The sequence below is a fragment of the Elephas maximus genome, chromosome 15 (genome assembly GCF_024166365.1).
Source record: "Elephas maximus indicus isolate mEleMax1 chromosome 15, mEleMax1 primary haplotype, whole genome shotgun sequence".
Taxonomy (NCBI): domain Eukaryota; kingdom Metazoa; phylum Chordata; class Mammalia; order Proboscidea; family Elephantidae; genus Elephas; species Elephas maximus.
In genome coordinates, this window is record NC_064833.1 from 619,566 (window position 1) to 634,155 (window position 14,590).

The 14,590-nt window shown below is 65.5% G+C and overlaps 1 protein-coding gene across 1 annotated transcript; it reads left to right on the plus strand.

Annotated features, from left to right (window-relative positions):
- Positions 1-3,002: 3,002 nt before the first annotated feature.
- Positions 3,003-6,303, plus strand: SCRT1 (scratch family transcriptional repressor 1). The gene is made up of 2 exons (XM_049854023.1): positions 3,003-3,407; positions 5,357-6,303. Exons 1-2 carry the CDS (start codon positions 3,290-3,292, stop codon positions 6,301-6,303), a joined length of 1,065 nt encoding a protein of 354 aa, XP_049709980.1. The 5' UTR covers positions 3,003-3,289.
- The last annotated feature ends 8,287 nt before the right edge of the window (positions 6,304-14,590 follow it).

The window sequence follows — 14,590 nt, forward strand, 5'->3', positions numbered from 1 at the left end:
AGTGGCAGACCCAGAAGCAGATGGAAGCCACAGAACCAACACCGTATTCCCTCCCACCACCACGGTTAAGGGGCTGGACAGAGTAAACCGGTACTGCCTGGGTGGGGAGGCCAAGAGCAGTTGGAGCCTGGATCTCCTGGGAAGACTGCAGCATCCCATGGGGGTCAAGGAGGCGGCCTCCAGACTGTCTCCTCTCCTGCAACAAGGCCCCGCACGCCCCTAGCTCTCCGTGGGAGAGACTGAGAGCAGTCTCCAGTAGAGGAAGGTAAAACTTTTCAAGTTCGTGGTGAGAATCCTCAACTGTCCTTCCCTAGCCTGTCTTGACCGGCCCGGACTGGGTCAGGGTGGCAACCTCCGGAAGCGAGCAGGATCCGGTTGCCTGAAAAGAGGCGAGGCACGGAGGCCCAAGGGATTGCTCCCGGGCCACATGTGCGCTCCGCACCCGGGACGCTGTGGCCATCAGGCTGAGGCCTGGGCGCAGCTGCCACTCCCAGTCGGGCGTCCCGGGGGGCTGTGGGATCCACCGGAGGGCTAGCAAGGGCCGTCGGAATGGTCCCCTGGGGAGCGCACGACCGCCGGACACGTGTCTGTGCTCTGACTCCTGGTTCGTCAAGGGGGGTGGGGGCCAGGAGAGCGGGGAAATCGACAGAGGAAAGGACGCGGGCAGAGAGACGGGAGATGGAGGGATGGAGACACGAGGGAAAAGTAAAGAGAGTGAGAGGAATGGGATCGGTGAAGAGAGAGGGACAAAAGGACGGGACGGGGTCCTGGGATAGAGGAACGGAAGAATGAGGTTAGAGAATGAGGGAAAAGGACAGAGATGGGGGCCGAAGGAACAAAAGGACGAGGACAGAGCGACAGGGTGACTGGACTGAGGGAGGAGGACAGAGGGATGGAGTTAGAGGGACAGAGAGACGGTGGCGGAGACAGAAGGTCCGGGAGGAAGTAGGCGAGAGAGCGGGGCGAGGGGACCGCGCCTGGCACGTCTCGCCAGCTCCCCGAGGGTCCGCCCGGTAATTAGGCCTCGGTCCAGATGGGCCCCCCCAGTCCTGCAATCAAAATGCTAATTGGCCCCGAGCTTCCGGCTGCGCCTCGGCCCTGCCCTCCTGGGAGGGAGCAGGGGGCGAGTGGCAGGCCTAGAAGACCCCCGCCCCGGCGCCCCCACTGCGGCCTCGCCGGCTGCCGCTCAGCGATAAGGGGGCGGCCGCGCCGCGCCCCGCCCCTCGGGAGCGCCTGCCAGGAGAGATGGATGACCCGCCGCTGCCGTGCGGCGCCGCCGCACAAAAACTGCCCGCAGTCTGCTCCGCGCCCTAAGCGCCCACCCTAGCTGTTCCGCCCGCACGGAATGCAGGACGAGCCGGCGCCGAGGCACAGCCGGCCCCGGTGGGCCGCCGAGGCGCCGAGCTCAGCCCCCGCGGCGCGCGCCCGGCCTGTGTCCACGGGGCCACCACGCGCAAGGTCAAGCCTCGCAGCCACGACCACGAGCGCGCGCCCCCCGCTTCGGGCGCGCCCCCGGCGAAGCTCCGCCCAGAGCCACCCTACGACCCTGGTCCCCAGCGACAGCGGGCTGGGTGGGGGCTTTCTAGGAGCGCGAAGAGCCGAACGTCCGGGCAGGGCCGGGTGAAGGGACAATGGTGGCGTCGGCCCCTAACTGGGGACATATGTCCCCGAGCGCGGTCATTGTGCGCCCGGGAGCCCACCGAGCCCCGCTATTGGCCGCTGGGCCTGACGTCATGGGGGCTGCAAACTCGGGGCGGGCGGCCGCGAGAAGGGTTATCCGCCTGGTTGCGGAGCCGCCGGGGGGAACTGCAGCTGCGCGGAAGGGCGCAAAATCACCGATGAAGCTGAATTTCGGGAGCATGGGCATGGCAACGCCTCTCACCCTCCACATCCGGCTCGCCGCATCGCCTCCGCGCCCGACATCCACCCCACGGGAGGGGGACGCCTGGGAGGACCCTACAGCGGGCATGGGGTCAGCCCGGGTAACCAGGTGGCAGGGAGACACTGCGCCACCGGGCGAGCGCGGCACTCCACACTGCATTTCCGCCGCCTCAGCGTTCGCTCTTCGCCTCCCGCCCCCACCCCCCCCCTTGCAGAGCCCGCGCCTCCAGACCCGCAGCGAGGCAGGCCGGGACCCGGCTGGGACCCGCCCTGCGTTCCTCCCCCAAATATCCCAAATCCGGGGCGCATGGGTCCCAGGCCTGTTTTCATCTCTTTCCCCACGTCTGAAAAGGCCGCCGACCACTGGGCCTTCTTTGCATCCTGAGCCGCGGGAGGGAACTCCTTACGCGCGGGGCGGTGGTATTCCCGCGACCCCTCCCAGGAGAGTAGGGCCGGCCGGGCCCTGCGCAGCCATTTCCGCCGGCCTCTCCTCCTCCCTCCTCCCCCCGCCCCCAGATCCTGGGCTTTAAAAGCCAGAGGCTGGGCCCGGCCTCTGGCAGAGGCGGCCACGGGCGCGGAGGCCTGCCCAGGAGCTGTCCGAACGCCGAGCTCCGCCCCCGGAGCCCCGGCCCTCCCTCCCTCCTTCGGCCCGCCCTCCCTGCGCACCCCTCCCCCCAGGACCCCCGCCCCCCGCCCGCTGCCGCCGCCGCTGGCTCCGGCTGCAGAACAATAAAGCAAGCCTCCCAGAGACCCCCGCCGAGGACCCCCGCCCCGCGGCCGAGCCCTCGCAGCCCGCCCCTCGCCGCCCGCGCCGGCCGAGCGCGCCCGGGCGCTGGCCGCGGTGCTGCCCGGGCCGGCGCTGGCCGCGGTGCTGAAGCTGCCGGCGCTGCCGTCGTCGCCGCGTTCTCCCGGCCCGGCACCGCCGTCCCCGGAGGCATGGGGGGCCGCTGACTGAGGCTCCGCCGCGGTGGCGGGGGGGAGGGGAAGGGGGCCGCGGAGCCGGGCCAGCCCTGCACCCACTCGCAGCCTCCGGGCCCGGGACGGAGCCGCTCCCCCCTCCCCGCCCCCCAGCCTCCTCCCCCGCCTGTCCAGGGGCGGCATTGCGGGCTGGGAAGCCGGGACCAGAGGAGGAAAGGAAGGAAGAAGGAAGGAAGGAAGGAAACGAACAGCAGTGAATAGACAAGAAAATAAGGGAAGGAAGGAGAAGGAGCAGAAGGATCCGGAAGAGCCGAGGCTGAGACGCAGAGCAAGGAGGAGAGAGAACGCACTCTCAGGGTAGCCTCTGAAGGCCAGAGTGGGGACTGTGCTGCCTCCGCCACTCCTCGGATGGTGACGAGGCCCCGCCGCGGCCGCAGCCCCCCCGCGCCCCGGCTCCGCAGGCCCTCAGCGCCGGAGCCCCGCAGGAACCATGCCCAGGTCCTTCCTGGTCAAGAAGGTCAAACTTGACACGTTCTCCTCCTCGGCAGACCTCGAGAGCTCCTACGGGCGCACCCGCAGCGACCTCGGCGTGCGATTGCACGAGAAAGGTGCGAGCTGGGCAGATTCCCAGCCTCAGCTGAGGCTGGGGCCGAGGTGCCAGGGCATTGCTGGAAGGAGTGGAGGGCACAGTGTGGGGGTGGAGGGAGCAGGGGCCAGAAAATAGACCCAAGGGAGCCAGAAACAGCAGGAGGCGGTGGCTGGAGCCAGGACTGTGGATGGAGATGGGGGATGGGGAAGGGGAATGCAAAGGCAGCCCAGAACCGGGCCAAAGCAGAGCAGGGAGAGTGTCGACCCGGAGAAATGGAGGGGAGTAGGGGGACTGGAGCGGAAGGTGCCCACATCCTGCCCCTTGCCCAGACAAACACAGCCTCATGGACACCTGCTGCCAGGACAGGACCTAGTGAGCTGGCACAGGCAGACTCACACACACCAAGGAACCTGGGCCGCCGCAGTACCCTTGTCCCTTTTTTGGCTGCCCCACCAGGACCCCTGCTAGGGCCAGCCGGGAAGTGCTAGGAGCTCCAGGGAGTAGGCATGGGGTCCAGCGGGGGCCGCCCACCTGTAAACTCTATGGTGCCGGCAGAGGCAGCAGCAGTATCTTGCCTGAAGCCAGGGTCAGAGAGAAGGGTGAGGGCAGGGAAAGCCCAAAGTGCTGGAGGCAGGGGGAGGCTCTTTGTGTAAGCGTGCCCAAGTTCAAGGACAACTGTTAGCATGCAGGCAAGGGGGCAGGGAGTGCCAGCAGCATGGGGTGGCAGAACAAGTGTGACCTGCAGGAGTGTGAGCCTGTGTGTGCCCATGTGACTGCGTGTGGCCATGTGACTGTGTTTGCTTGTGTGTGACCCTGTGTGAGTGTGTGCCTGCCTGTGTGCCACTACATGGAACCATGTGACTCAGGCCGGCTGTGCAACCATGTGACTGGCGACCCTGGCTGAGAGTGTGGCTGGGGTGGCTGCATGTGTGACCCTTGGAGTGTGCTGACCCTGTGAGGAGTCTCTGGGTCTGACAGGCTGGGTGGCTGGGTGTAAGCTTGAAGGAGCCAGAGCCTGCAGCATGAGGGGCGTGCGTTTGTGACTTTCAGGTTGTGAGATCCATCATATACCTTGGGCACGACTGCAGTTACTGGCATGAATGACACTGCTCGCCTACGGTTCATCCCCGGGGAGGTGTCCTCTGGTGGCCCTGGCACTCTCCCTGCTGCAGAGTCTCCCTAGTCACCTGCCAGGGCTTGGAAAGGCCCCTGCAAGGCTTAGGGCCTGGGGGAAGAGAGCAAGGTGGAACAGGGTACTATCCAAGGGTGGGGATGCCAGCAGAGAGTAGGAGAGAAGCAGACTTGCTGGAGATGGCGCTGGAGTCGGAAGAGTAGGGTTCAAGCCCAGTTAGCAGTGGGGACTTGGAACATCAGAGACGGTGCTAGTGAGGGCCAGAGGGAGTGGGGGTAGCAGACCAGTGGACCGCAACATCAATGGTGGGCGCGGGTGCTGCGGGCGGGGACAAAGCCGGCGGGCACCCTGGCGGGCAGATCCCGGGTCCCCGAGCCCGGCGGGCCTGGCTTTGTGCGGCTGCGGGTCTGCAGTGTGTTGCATAATCAGGGAAAACTGCTGAAGTGGGGAGAACCCGAGGGGGAGGGGAGGGCGGAAGGGGGAGGAGGGCGAGTGAAGCGCCGCCCCTCCCCCCTGACCTTGAGATTCCTCGGAAGGGGGTAGCCGCACCCAAAGATGCACCTCCCCCCCGCGAGGGAGGGGCGAGCGGAGGCGGAGCCGGGGTCTGCCCCTGTCTCATCTCTTCTTTCCTCTCTTCCCCCTCCCCCCCCGCCCCGCGTCTCCATCCTCCCTGCCCCACTCTCCCTCGGTCCCTTCTTCTTTGTCCTTCTTGGTGTTTGCCTCCCGGATCCCCGTATATCCGGCCTGTGTCTGCTCTGTCTCCCGCCGCCCGTCCCGTGTGTGTCTCACCCGCTGCCCCGTTCCCCTCCCGCTGTCTGTCCGCCTCGGCCCCGCAGGATACCTCAGCGACTACTCGGGGCCCGCGTCCGTCTACGATGGCGACGCCGAGGCGGCGTTGCTCAAAGGGCCGTCGCCGGAGCCCATGTACGCTGCGGCTGTGCGGGGAGAGCTGGGCCCGGCGGCCGCTGGCTCGGCACCGCCGCCTACCCCGCGCCCGGAGCTGGCCACTGCTGCGGGCGGCTACATCAACGGCGACGCGGCGGTCAGCGAGGGCTATGCGGCCGACGCTTTCTTCATCACTGACGGCCGCTCGCGCCGTAAGGCAGCCAATGTCAACGCCACCGCCGCCCCCTCCACGGTCTCGGCGGCGGCTCCGGACGGCGACAGCGGCGGGGCCGGGGCGGGTGCACGCAGCACGGGGGCGGGGGCCGGAGGCCGGGGTGGCACGCGATCGGGGGCGGGCCCGGAGGCGCGCGCGGGGCCCGGGGCTGGCGGCGCGGGGGGCCGGCACGCGTGCGGCGAGTGCGGCAAGACGTACGCCACGTCGTCGAACCTGAGCCGCCACAAGCAGACGCACCGCAGCCTAGACAGCCAACTGGCGCGGCGTTGCCCGACGTGCGGCAAGGTGTACGTGTCCATGCCGGCCATGGCCATGCACCTGCTCACGCACGACCTGCGCCACAAGTGCGGCGTGTGCGGCAAGGCCTTCTCGCGGCCCTGGCTCCTGCAAGGCCACATGCGCTCGCACACTGGCGAGAAGCCCTTTGGCTGTGCGCACTGCGGCAAGGCCTTCGCCGACCGCTCCAACCTGCGCGCGCACATGCAGACGCACTCGGCCTTTAAGCACTTCCAGTGCAAGCGCTGCAAGAAGAGCTTCGCGCTCAAGTCCTATCTCAACAAGCACTACGAGTCGGCCTGCTTTAAGGGCGGCGGCGGCGGCACCGACGGTCCCGCAGCCCCCGCGCCCGCTGCGCCGCCGCAGCTCAGCCCGGTGCAGGCCTAGGGCAGCGGCGCCTTCGCCAGCCGGCTCTGCTCTCAGCAATATGGGCCCCTAGGGAAGTCTCCGCCGGCGCCGGGGCTGAGGGGCTGGAGGACGGGCCCCTCCTCGCAGCAATAGGGGGAGGGGTTCGGCCCCGCCCCGCCCGCCAGGGGCCTTGTCGGCCCTTTCAAGCAATAGGGTCCCGAGGGGAGACCCACCCCGAGCCCCTCCCCTCCCGTCCAGGGTGCCCCTAGGCTTTCTCCCAGCAATAGGGTCGACGAGACCCAGTACCGAACCTCATCTCCGAGTTAAGTCTCTGAAGACGGGGCCAGGTAGGGGAGGGGCGCCCTCCTCTTCCTTCCTCTGCATCCCGGCATCGCGTCGCAGAGACTCAGGACTTCCCCACCCTCCCCAAGCCTTCCAGGGTCGGGCCTGGGCCCAGACGTCCAGGGAGCCAGCCCACAGAGGGAGGAGGAGCGGGGGAGCGGGCCTGCAGAGGCATTCCTGCCCTGCAGCCTTGGCCAACCCCACAGGAGGGTTAGACGCGTTGGGAATTGGGGAGGGGGGCGGACGGCGGCACCCTCTCCCTCGGGTCCCTTCTGGGGCCTCATCCAAGTCGCCCTGCTACCCTTGCCTCGTATCCTCTGCCAAATCCGAATTCTTCCAGCCCAGCTTCCCAGGCTCTGTCCTCCATAACGAATAATAATGACGCACATCGAATAGCATGAACTTATCCGACCTCCTCAGACCCGGCTCTCGCCCTGCCCCGGGGCCCCCACCCTCGTACCCCGGGCATTCGGTGTTGGAGGACGGACACCCGGGGCTGGCAGGCAGGTCTGGGCACTGCCCTCTACACACCTCTCTGTATTTGCTTTGCGGGTAAAGCCCCCCGGGGGGGGGTCGCGGACGCGTCGGGTTTCTTTCTTTCTGTATTTGTACGTTTTGTTTATGAACGGATTGCACTCGGGTCAGGGAGGGGGCGCTGAGCCCCTCATCCTTCCCGCCGACGCCAGGGGTTTGGGATGTCCAGGATCATTTTCCCCACCCCAAGCCCCACCCCCACCTGGGCTCCGCCTCCCGGGAGCCTCGGGCCCCGCCTCTCGGAGGCCGGCCCTTCCCCGAGCCCCGCCCCACGCGGTTGCCAACTTCGCCCGTCTATGCCAAAGCCTCGGCGGCGACCCCGCCCCAAGGGCCCGCCCCTCTGGCCGCCGCCGTGAGACGTCACTGCATGCAGCCCCACCCCCTCCTGTCCCTTCCCGGGGCTGCCGGCTCCCGTCCCCCTTAGTTAGTCAGATGCCGACCATAGAGCAATAATGCGCACTGCATGCGAAGCTGCCGCCGCCTCTAGAGTTACTGAGAATCAGGTATCCCCTGCCCTTCCCGCCCCACAGGCCCCTAGATCAGGGACGCTGCGCGGGGCCGGACGCGCAGACTTTCTTCCCCGCCTTCCCCCTCCCCCCACGGCGGAGCCCGGCGGGTGTAGCGGTTCTGGGGCGGGGCGGGGCGGGGCGGTTGCACCCCACACCCCTTCTTCACTCGTCCATCACTCACCGACGGCTCGCTGGGCGCCTACTAAGTGCCAGGCTCGCTGCTGAGTCCGTGAGGGATGCAGCGCCCTGGGGGGGGCGTGTCCACGACGTGATCTCAGCGACCTGGGCCCGACCGGCGTGGGTGGGCCAGGGAGGGCTGCACATGCAGAGACCCGGACCCAGACCAAGACAGTGCCCACTCTGCTCCCAGCCCCGGTCCGTGTTGGCGCAGCCAGGCTCTACCTTTGACTTGGGCCTTGCGTTCCAGCTCCTACCGGACAGACTCAGGGCCCCGGCTGCCGGGGGGGCCTCTGCGGAGGTCCACACCGGCCGGCGGCCAATTCTCAGAGCCCCGCGGCTCTGCACAGGCCAGGACTGGGCGAGAGGAGGGCAGCTGGAGCTTAGACCCGGCCAGCCCACCCCGGCGAGCACGCCCCGCCTGCCCCCGCAGGGGCGAGCGGGGGCCCAGCGCAGCGGTGCCCACGCCCAGAACGCCCCGCGGCCCCGGGCGCGGTGCCCACAGCTCCGGACAGGGGCCTGCTCCTCTAGGCTGGGCATCCCGCATGCACACGTCCACACAGGCGCCCCCCCGCCCGCACGCGCCTGTCCGCCTGCCTGAGGAGAAGGCCGGAGGGCCGTGGGCTGGCCAGGGCCTCCCCCTTACCCCACCCGCCGCCGTGGAAAGCCATGGCCCCCTTCCGCCCCTAACGAAGCAGCACAATAACCGACTAGCGAATTCAGGTAGAAGGAACGTTTAGGTAGCACCTATTTTGTACTGAGTCTACGAGGAGGCCCCGAGGTGCAGGGGCCCTCCGGTGGGGGCTGCGGCCGCCGGCCCGCTCCGCCCCCCGCCCCGCCTGCGCCCCGCCGCCTTGTACATACTCCCACCCGGAACAGGCCGGGATTTTTACTCGGGCCGCGCCCTTCTTCCGCCCCCGTTTGGGGCCGGGCCGGCCGGACAGACGGACGGACGGACAGACCTCCTTCCTAAGCACAATAGCACCAGCTCCCCGGAGCGCCGCGCCTCCATGAGGAGAATAAATGCCACTCTTGATAGAACTGGTGTCTCAGGTTGATGTGTGCAGGGCCGGGCCGGCTCCGCAGGGGGCGCTGAGGCGGCCGGTGAGAGTTTGGGGGCGTCTTCCGGGCCCCGCTAGCACTCGAGATGGCTGGCCCACCTTGGGCTCATCCAGCCGCGGGGTGATTCCGCAGCCTTTGGCAAGGGAGCACTTTTTCTTCCGCCAGAAGGGCCGACTTCAGGGGCGTGGCCACAGGAGCACCGGTCCAAATGTAGAGCACTTGGTATCTCCCATCTCCCCTGGGGCAGGTGAACCCACCCTCCACCAGGAATTGGGGATGGTAAGGGAAGTCAGATCCAGCCCAAGGCCGACCTAGAATGGCCAGAGTAGGCACAGCAGGGCCTGTAGCCACAGCCCTCTGCCTGGCCTCCCACCGACCCTGTGTGGGCCTGGGAGCCACCTGCAAGCCCTCAGGGCAACCTTTGGAGGGATCGGGGATGGCAGAGGGTGTGAGACCTGGCCCTTTCCTGCAGCCTGCTGCCCATATCCTGACCCCCAGACTCCTCCAGTGCCTGAGGAGGCCCCATGGACAGCTGGCCCGGGCCGGTTCCCAGGAGGAGGTGCCCAGTAGGCAGAGAAGCTTCTGCAGCTGCCCACAACCCTCAGGTTCCTGGCAGGATGAGCCCGGTTGGGGATATAAGGGGCAGGGCTGTGCTGGCTAGGAAAGCCTGGTGGCAAAGACCCCTGCCCACAGTCCCCCCTGGTGACCAGGTAAGCAGGCATGAGCTGAGAGGCCTAAAGTGTTGGGGGCATATAAGGTGTACAAGTGGTAATGGTGGGGGCATCTGACCTCTAACTTCATGAGCGGGAGAAGCATTATCAGGTCAATAGCCCAAAGCTGATTGCTATGAAGTGGTGGTCAGATATGCCTCCTCTATCCAGTCCTGGTGGCGCAGTGGTTAAGTGCTATCGCTGCTAACCAAAGGGTCAGCAGTTCGAATCCACCAGGCGCTCCTTGGAAACTCTATGGGGGCAGTCCTACTCTGTCCTATAGGGTCACTATGAGTCGGAATCGACTCGACGGCACTGGGTTTGGTTTTTGGTTTTTTTATCCAGTCTTTTTAACCAGTTGTGGCACCAGCTGTCCCTTCCACAGCACTCTCGGCTTCTCTGTTGGGTTTGTTTATTCCTTGCAAGGACCACACAGAACTCACAGATAATAATCAACGATTATGGGATTTATTAAGGAAGTAACGGGTTACAATTCAGCATCAGGAACAATTCAGGATACAGTTGTTTGGTCAAGACAGATTCTTGGCCATGCCCACAGGCAGGCCTCACCCTGGCCCTGGGTCTCTCGGCCCCTCTGTCCAGCCCAACCTCTTCCCTGCTCGGGCAAGTGTTACAAAGCTCTTTAGCTGCACCGATAAGTGCCCAGAGGTACCCCAGTCTGCCAGTAAACCCTCGCTTGGAGGCACCCAGCTGTCTAGTTCCGTGGGACAGCAAGCCTAACTCCACCAATGAGTGCCTGGCGGCACCTCACTCTACCAGCAAACCTCCAGTGAAGGCACTCTGTGGGCAGGGAAGCCCACTGTGCCGGCTCCTGCTGGTCTCCTGGTTCTGCTGCTGCCAGCTTTCTGCCGCCCTTGCCTCTGCTTCTCGCTGTCTTGTGGCATCTCTGGCGTTGTAACTGTCTGTCTCCTGGGTCTAGGAAGTTCTCAGTGCAGGGACCCTGGGCCCAAAGGACATGCTCCACTCTTGGTACTTTCTTCTTGGTGGTAGTGAGGTCCCCCCTTGCTGCCTCTTGGATGGCTCATTTTGAGCCTAGTGGGATGGCAAAGCTGACCAATTCCTTCATTAGGGTTCCAAACACCTTATTTGTATAGAACCACCCCCACGAGGGCATGCACCTTATTTGCATTATTAGCAAGCTGTCCAATGTCCTTGGGTGGGCCACAAGCACCTTATTTGCATGGTCCCACCCAATCATTTGGTGGTAGTTACAAGACCATGGCTAGAAAGTCTATATAAAAGCAATTCATTGCACTGCATGAGGTCAAAGTAGGTCATCAGTAGCCCCAGGGTCACTATGGCCACCAGCACCCTGGCAGGGGCAAGGAACAGGCCGCACAGACATCACGTCCCCCAGACTTAAGCGAAGTGAATGGCAGTCGAGCTGTGGGCCTGATGCTTGGCGAGGCCTCCAGTGGAGGAGACCATCCCTTCTAGTGAGCACTACCAGCAGCAGCAGACACAGTGGGGGAAGGTGCACCTGGTGTCAGCAGGGGTCATAGTGCCTAGGCCCTCCCACCCAGGCTCCCCACCTAGCCTGGCAGGTGTGAGTGGTGGTGTGTAGAGGGTGACCTCACACTAGGGTAGCCCCAAGAGGTAGTGTGCGCCTCCCATGGCCAGACTAGAGAGCCACGCGGTGTTGGCCAGGCCCTGCGTGACTCTTCACTTTTGCTCTCCCCGGTCGGGTAGGTGTCATCCACCCTATTCACAGGTGAAGAATCTGATCCTCAGTGAGCTGAACAGCTTGTTCAAGGTCACAAACCCTCGGCTGCCTGTGACATAAACCCTGGCCCAATAGTCCACCCACCCTACACCTGAATCTACACTTGGATGGGTGCCAGTCGCAGGGTGGCTCTGGCTGCCCACTCCTTTCCCACAAGGCTTCTCAGCCTGGGAGTCCCCACTCAAGGTTCAGTCTCCTAGCAAAGACTCTGACTGGGGGTGGGGAAAGGATGGAGGCGGCCTCCTTAAGGCCTGGGATAAGTCTTCAGAGAGCCCCCACCTGCCCGTGGACACGACATTCCCTCCCAGAGACTAGGCAACACCGGCGCTGACCATCACCTCCCATGAACCCCACCCTGTTGGCCACACTTCTCACTTGGCCCGCAGCCCCTCTGCCCCAGAGTCAGCCCGAGGCCCTTCCTAAGCTCTGACCCATCCCGGCCTTTATTCCCCCAGGCTTCGAGGCTCCCCCACACCCGTCAGGCTGTGCACACTTTGACCGCAACCCCTCCTCACCCTGACTTTGCCCTCTCCCCTAGCGCCCTGGGCTCGTCCTCGACCCCCGGGGCGCTGGGGCTGTCCGGGCGATTCAGGCCCTGCGCTCTTCCCCTGCGCAAGGGCGGCCAGGAACCGGCGCCCACAGCCCCTGGCGCGCCCCGCCCTCTTGCTTCGCAGTCCCGCTTCCCTCTCCCGGGCCCCGGCCACGGGCCCACCTCCCTTCCTGGGCTCCCCTGCCCCCAGCCGGGCCGGCCCTCCCCCGTAGCCCCCGGCCCACCCTCTAGTCACCTCACTCCTGCGGCCACATTCAGGCCGACAGCTTGAGGTCGGGACAGGAGCGCGGGCAGCCGCCTCCAAAGCGACGTGTCACTCCTCATTGGCCGCTGCCGTCAGCCTCTCGGTTTTACTGGCAGGCTTAGCCGTCAATCTTGTCCTCCGCCAATCGGCAGGCGGGACCCGGGCAGGCCCGCACGCTGTGGTTCCTGGTTCTTAGGGTCGGCGCCCGGCGTGAGCACGCGGGGACACGTGCACGCGTGTGTCAGGGCTCCCGTGGCTCACACGGCGCGCCGCGCTCTCTCCTTTTGGGGTGAATAGTCAGGAAAGCCCAGCTCTGCCTGGCCCCTGACTCCTGCAGTGTGCTCAGCCGGGGGAGGGGTGTGCTGCCCTGGCGGCCTAGTGGTTAAGAGGTCTGCTGTAACCCATAGGTCGGCGGCTGGAAACCACCAGCAGTTCTGCTCTGCAGAAGAAAACTGTGGCAGTCTGCTTCTGTAAAGACTTACAGCCTTGGAAACATTGTGGGCAGTTCTACTCTGTCACAGTGGGTCTCTATGAGACGGCAATGGGGTTTACTAGGGAAGGCCTAGGTTTGCCTGCCCCCGGAAGCCTGCAGTGTACTCGGCCAGGGGCGATGGGATACATGGATGAATGTTCTGGGAGGCCCAGACTAGGTGGGAGACAGGGCTTGCCCTGACTGAGGCCAGCTGCCATGGACAGGCATGAGGGGCTCTCGGCCCTATCAGGGTGGACACCTCACCAGGTTACATCAAGACGGCTACCTACAGGGTAGCCTAACCCACCAGGCTGGCATCAGCGCAAGAACATGGTGGTGGGGGTGTGCCACTTGTCAGTGGTGGTGGTGGGGCAGAAGGTTGAGCCAGCAGGAGGCCTATAGCCAGTGGATAGGGAAGACAGCTGGCCTCAGGTTGAGCCCTTTGCTTTGTTTGTACCCAGAAGGTGCTCCTGGAGTCCCTGCTCACTGCAGGGTGAAGGCTGTCTGCTTCCAGAGAAGTTTCTTGGGTAAACCAGGCCCCGCACCCCAGTTAGCCCTGGCACCCGAGATCCAGGACGCTCTGCTCCATGCCCTGTGCAAGCAAGATGCGTGTCAGGCCGAGTGGGACTCCAACTGTCTTAAAGGTGGGCTGCACTGGGAGGCTGTTAGGTTTCACTGAATGACCTGCCAATCACCTCTGGGGTCCTGAGCGATCGGGCACCCCAGGCCCTACCATGCTTTCATGAGGTTGCCCTGGTAGGACACTGGGAGGCCCTGCAAGGACTTGCTCCTGGAAACCCACAGGGGAGGCTTCCAGGTGGGCGCTCTCCCTCACCCCTGCGACCAAGGATGTCGCCTAAGGAGAAGCCCCCCCAGGGCAGGACCTGGGAAGAGGGTTGTGAATAGGGTGGTGGGCCCGGGTGGAACGTGCCAAGTGCAGCCACGAGTCACTCTAGAGGGAATCTTTTTATGAAGAATTTCTGGCAGGAGCAAGCCAGGGCCGAGTGAGAATTCACAGAGTCGCTGGTAAGGTTATCTCTGGTCGCCGACCCCAGGAAATTTCCAACCTTGTACTTTACGCAGGTACACACGCAGCCCGGGACAAGGCAGGCGCTCCCTCGCCGGAGGCCTGGGTGAGGGCTGCAGTGACCTGGGCAGCTGCGTGGGACTGCTGGCGCAAGGCTGCCCGAGAACCTGTGCCCTCGCCCTACTTCCTGCCGGCCCTACAGGGTGAGACTTGGCGAGCCTGCAAGAGGTGGAGGACCAGCTTCCCGGGTGATGCGGGGCCTGGGCCTTTTCCCTGCACGATCCTCTGACCCGGCCGCTGTCGGGTCTCCCTAAGCTGGAGAAAAACGGGTCCCACCAGTGTTAAATGGGGGGTGGGGGAGGCTGATGTAACGAGACTGCGCTGAGACGCGTTCCCGCAGGTACGCGCTCGACATGAACGCGCACGCCCTGGAAGGGGGGCGATTCGAGACCACCCTGCACTGCGCCCCTAGTCTGAAGCGTGACCTGCCCGTGCTCGTATACTCGCGGACCTGGGCCGCTGGGTGGCAGCACAAGAGGCGTTTCATTAACCTAGATCCCAAAAACCGGTCTCCTGGGCCGAGAGTAATGAAATATGTTTCTAGAACTGGGACAAGGGGCAGACAGGACGCGCGACGCCTCGCCCCTCCCGGAGCCCCGCCTCAGCTCCCGGCCTGCGGGCCCCAAAGGCGCGCGGGTGTCGCTGGAGAGAAGCGGCCCCGGTGAGGAGCGACGGCCCGGGGAGGAGGAGCGGCGACCCGGGGAGGAGGAGCGGCGACCCGGGGAGGAGGAGCGGCCCCCCGGGGAGGAGGAGCGACGGCCCGGGGAGGAGGAGCGGCGACCCGGGGAGGAGGAGCGGCCGCGGGGAGGAGGAGCGGCGACCCGGGGAGGAGGAGCGGCGACCCGGGGAGGAGGAGCGGCCGCGGGGAGGAGGAGCGGCGGCCCCCCGGGGAGGA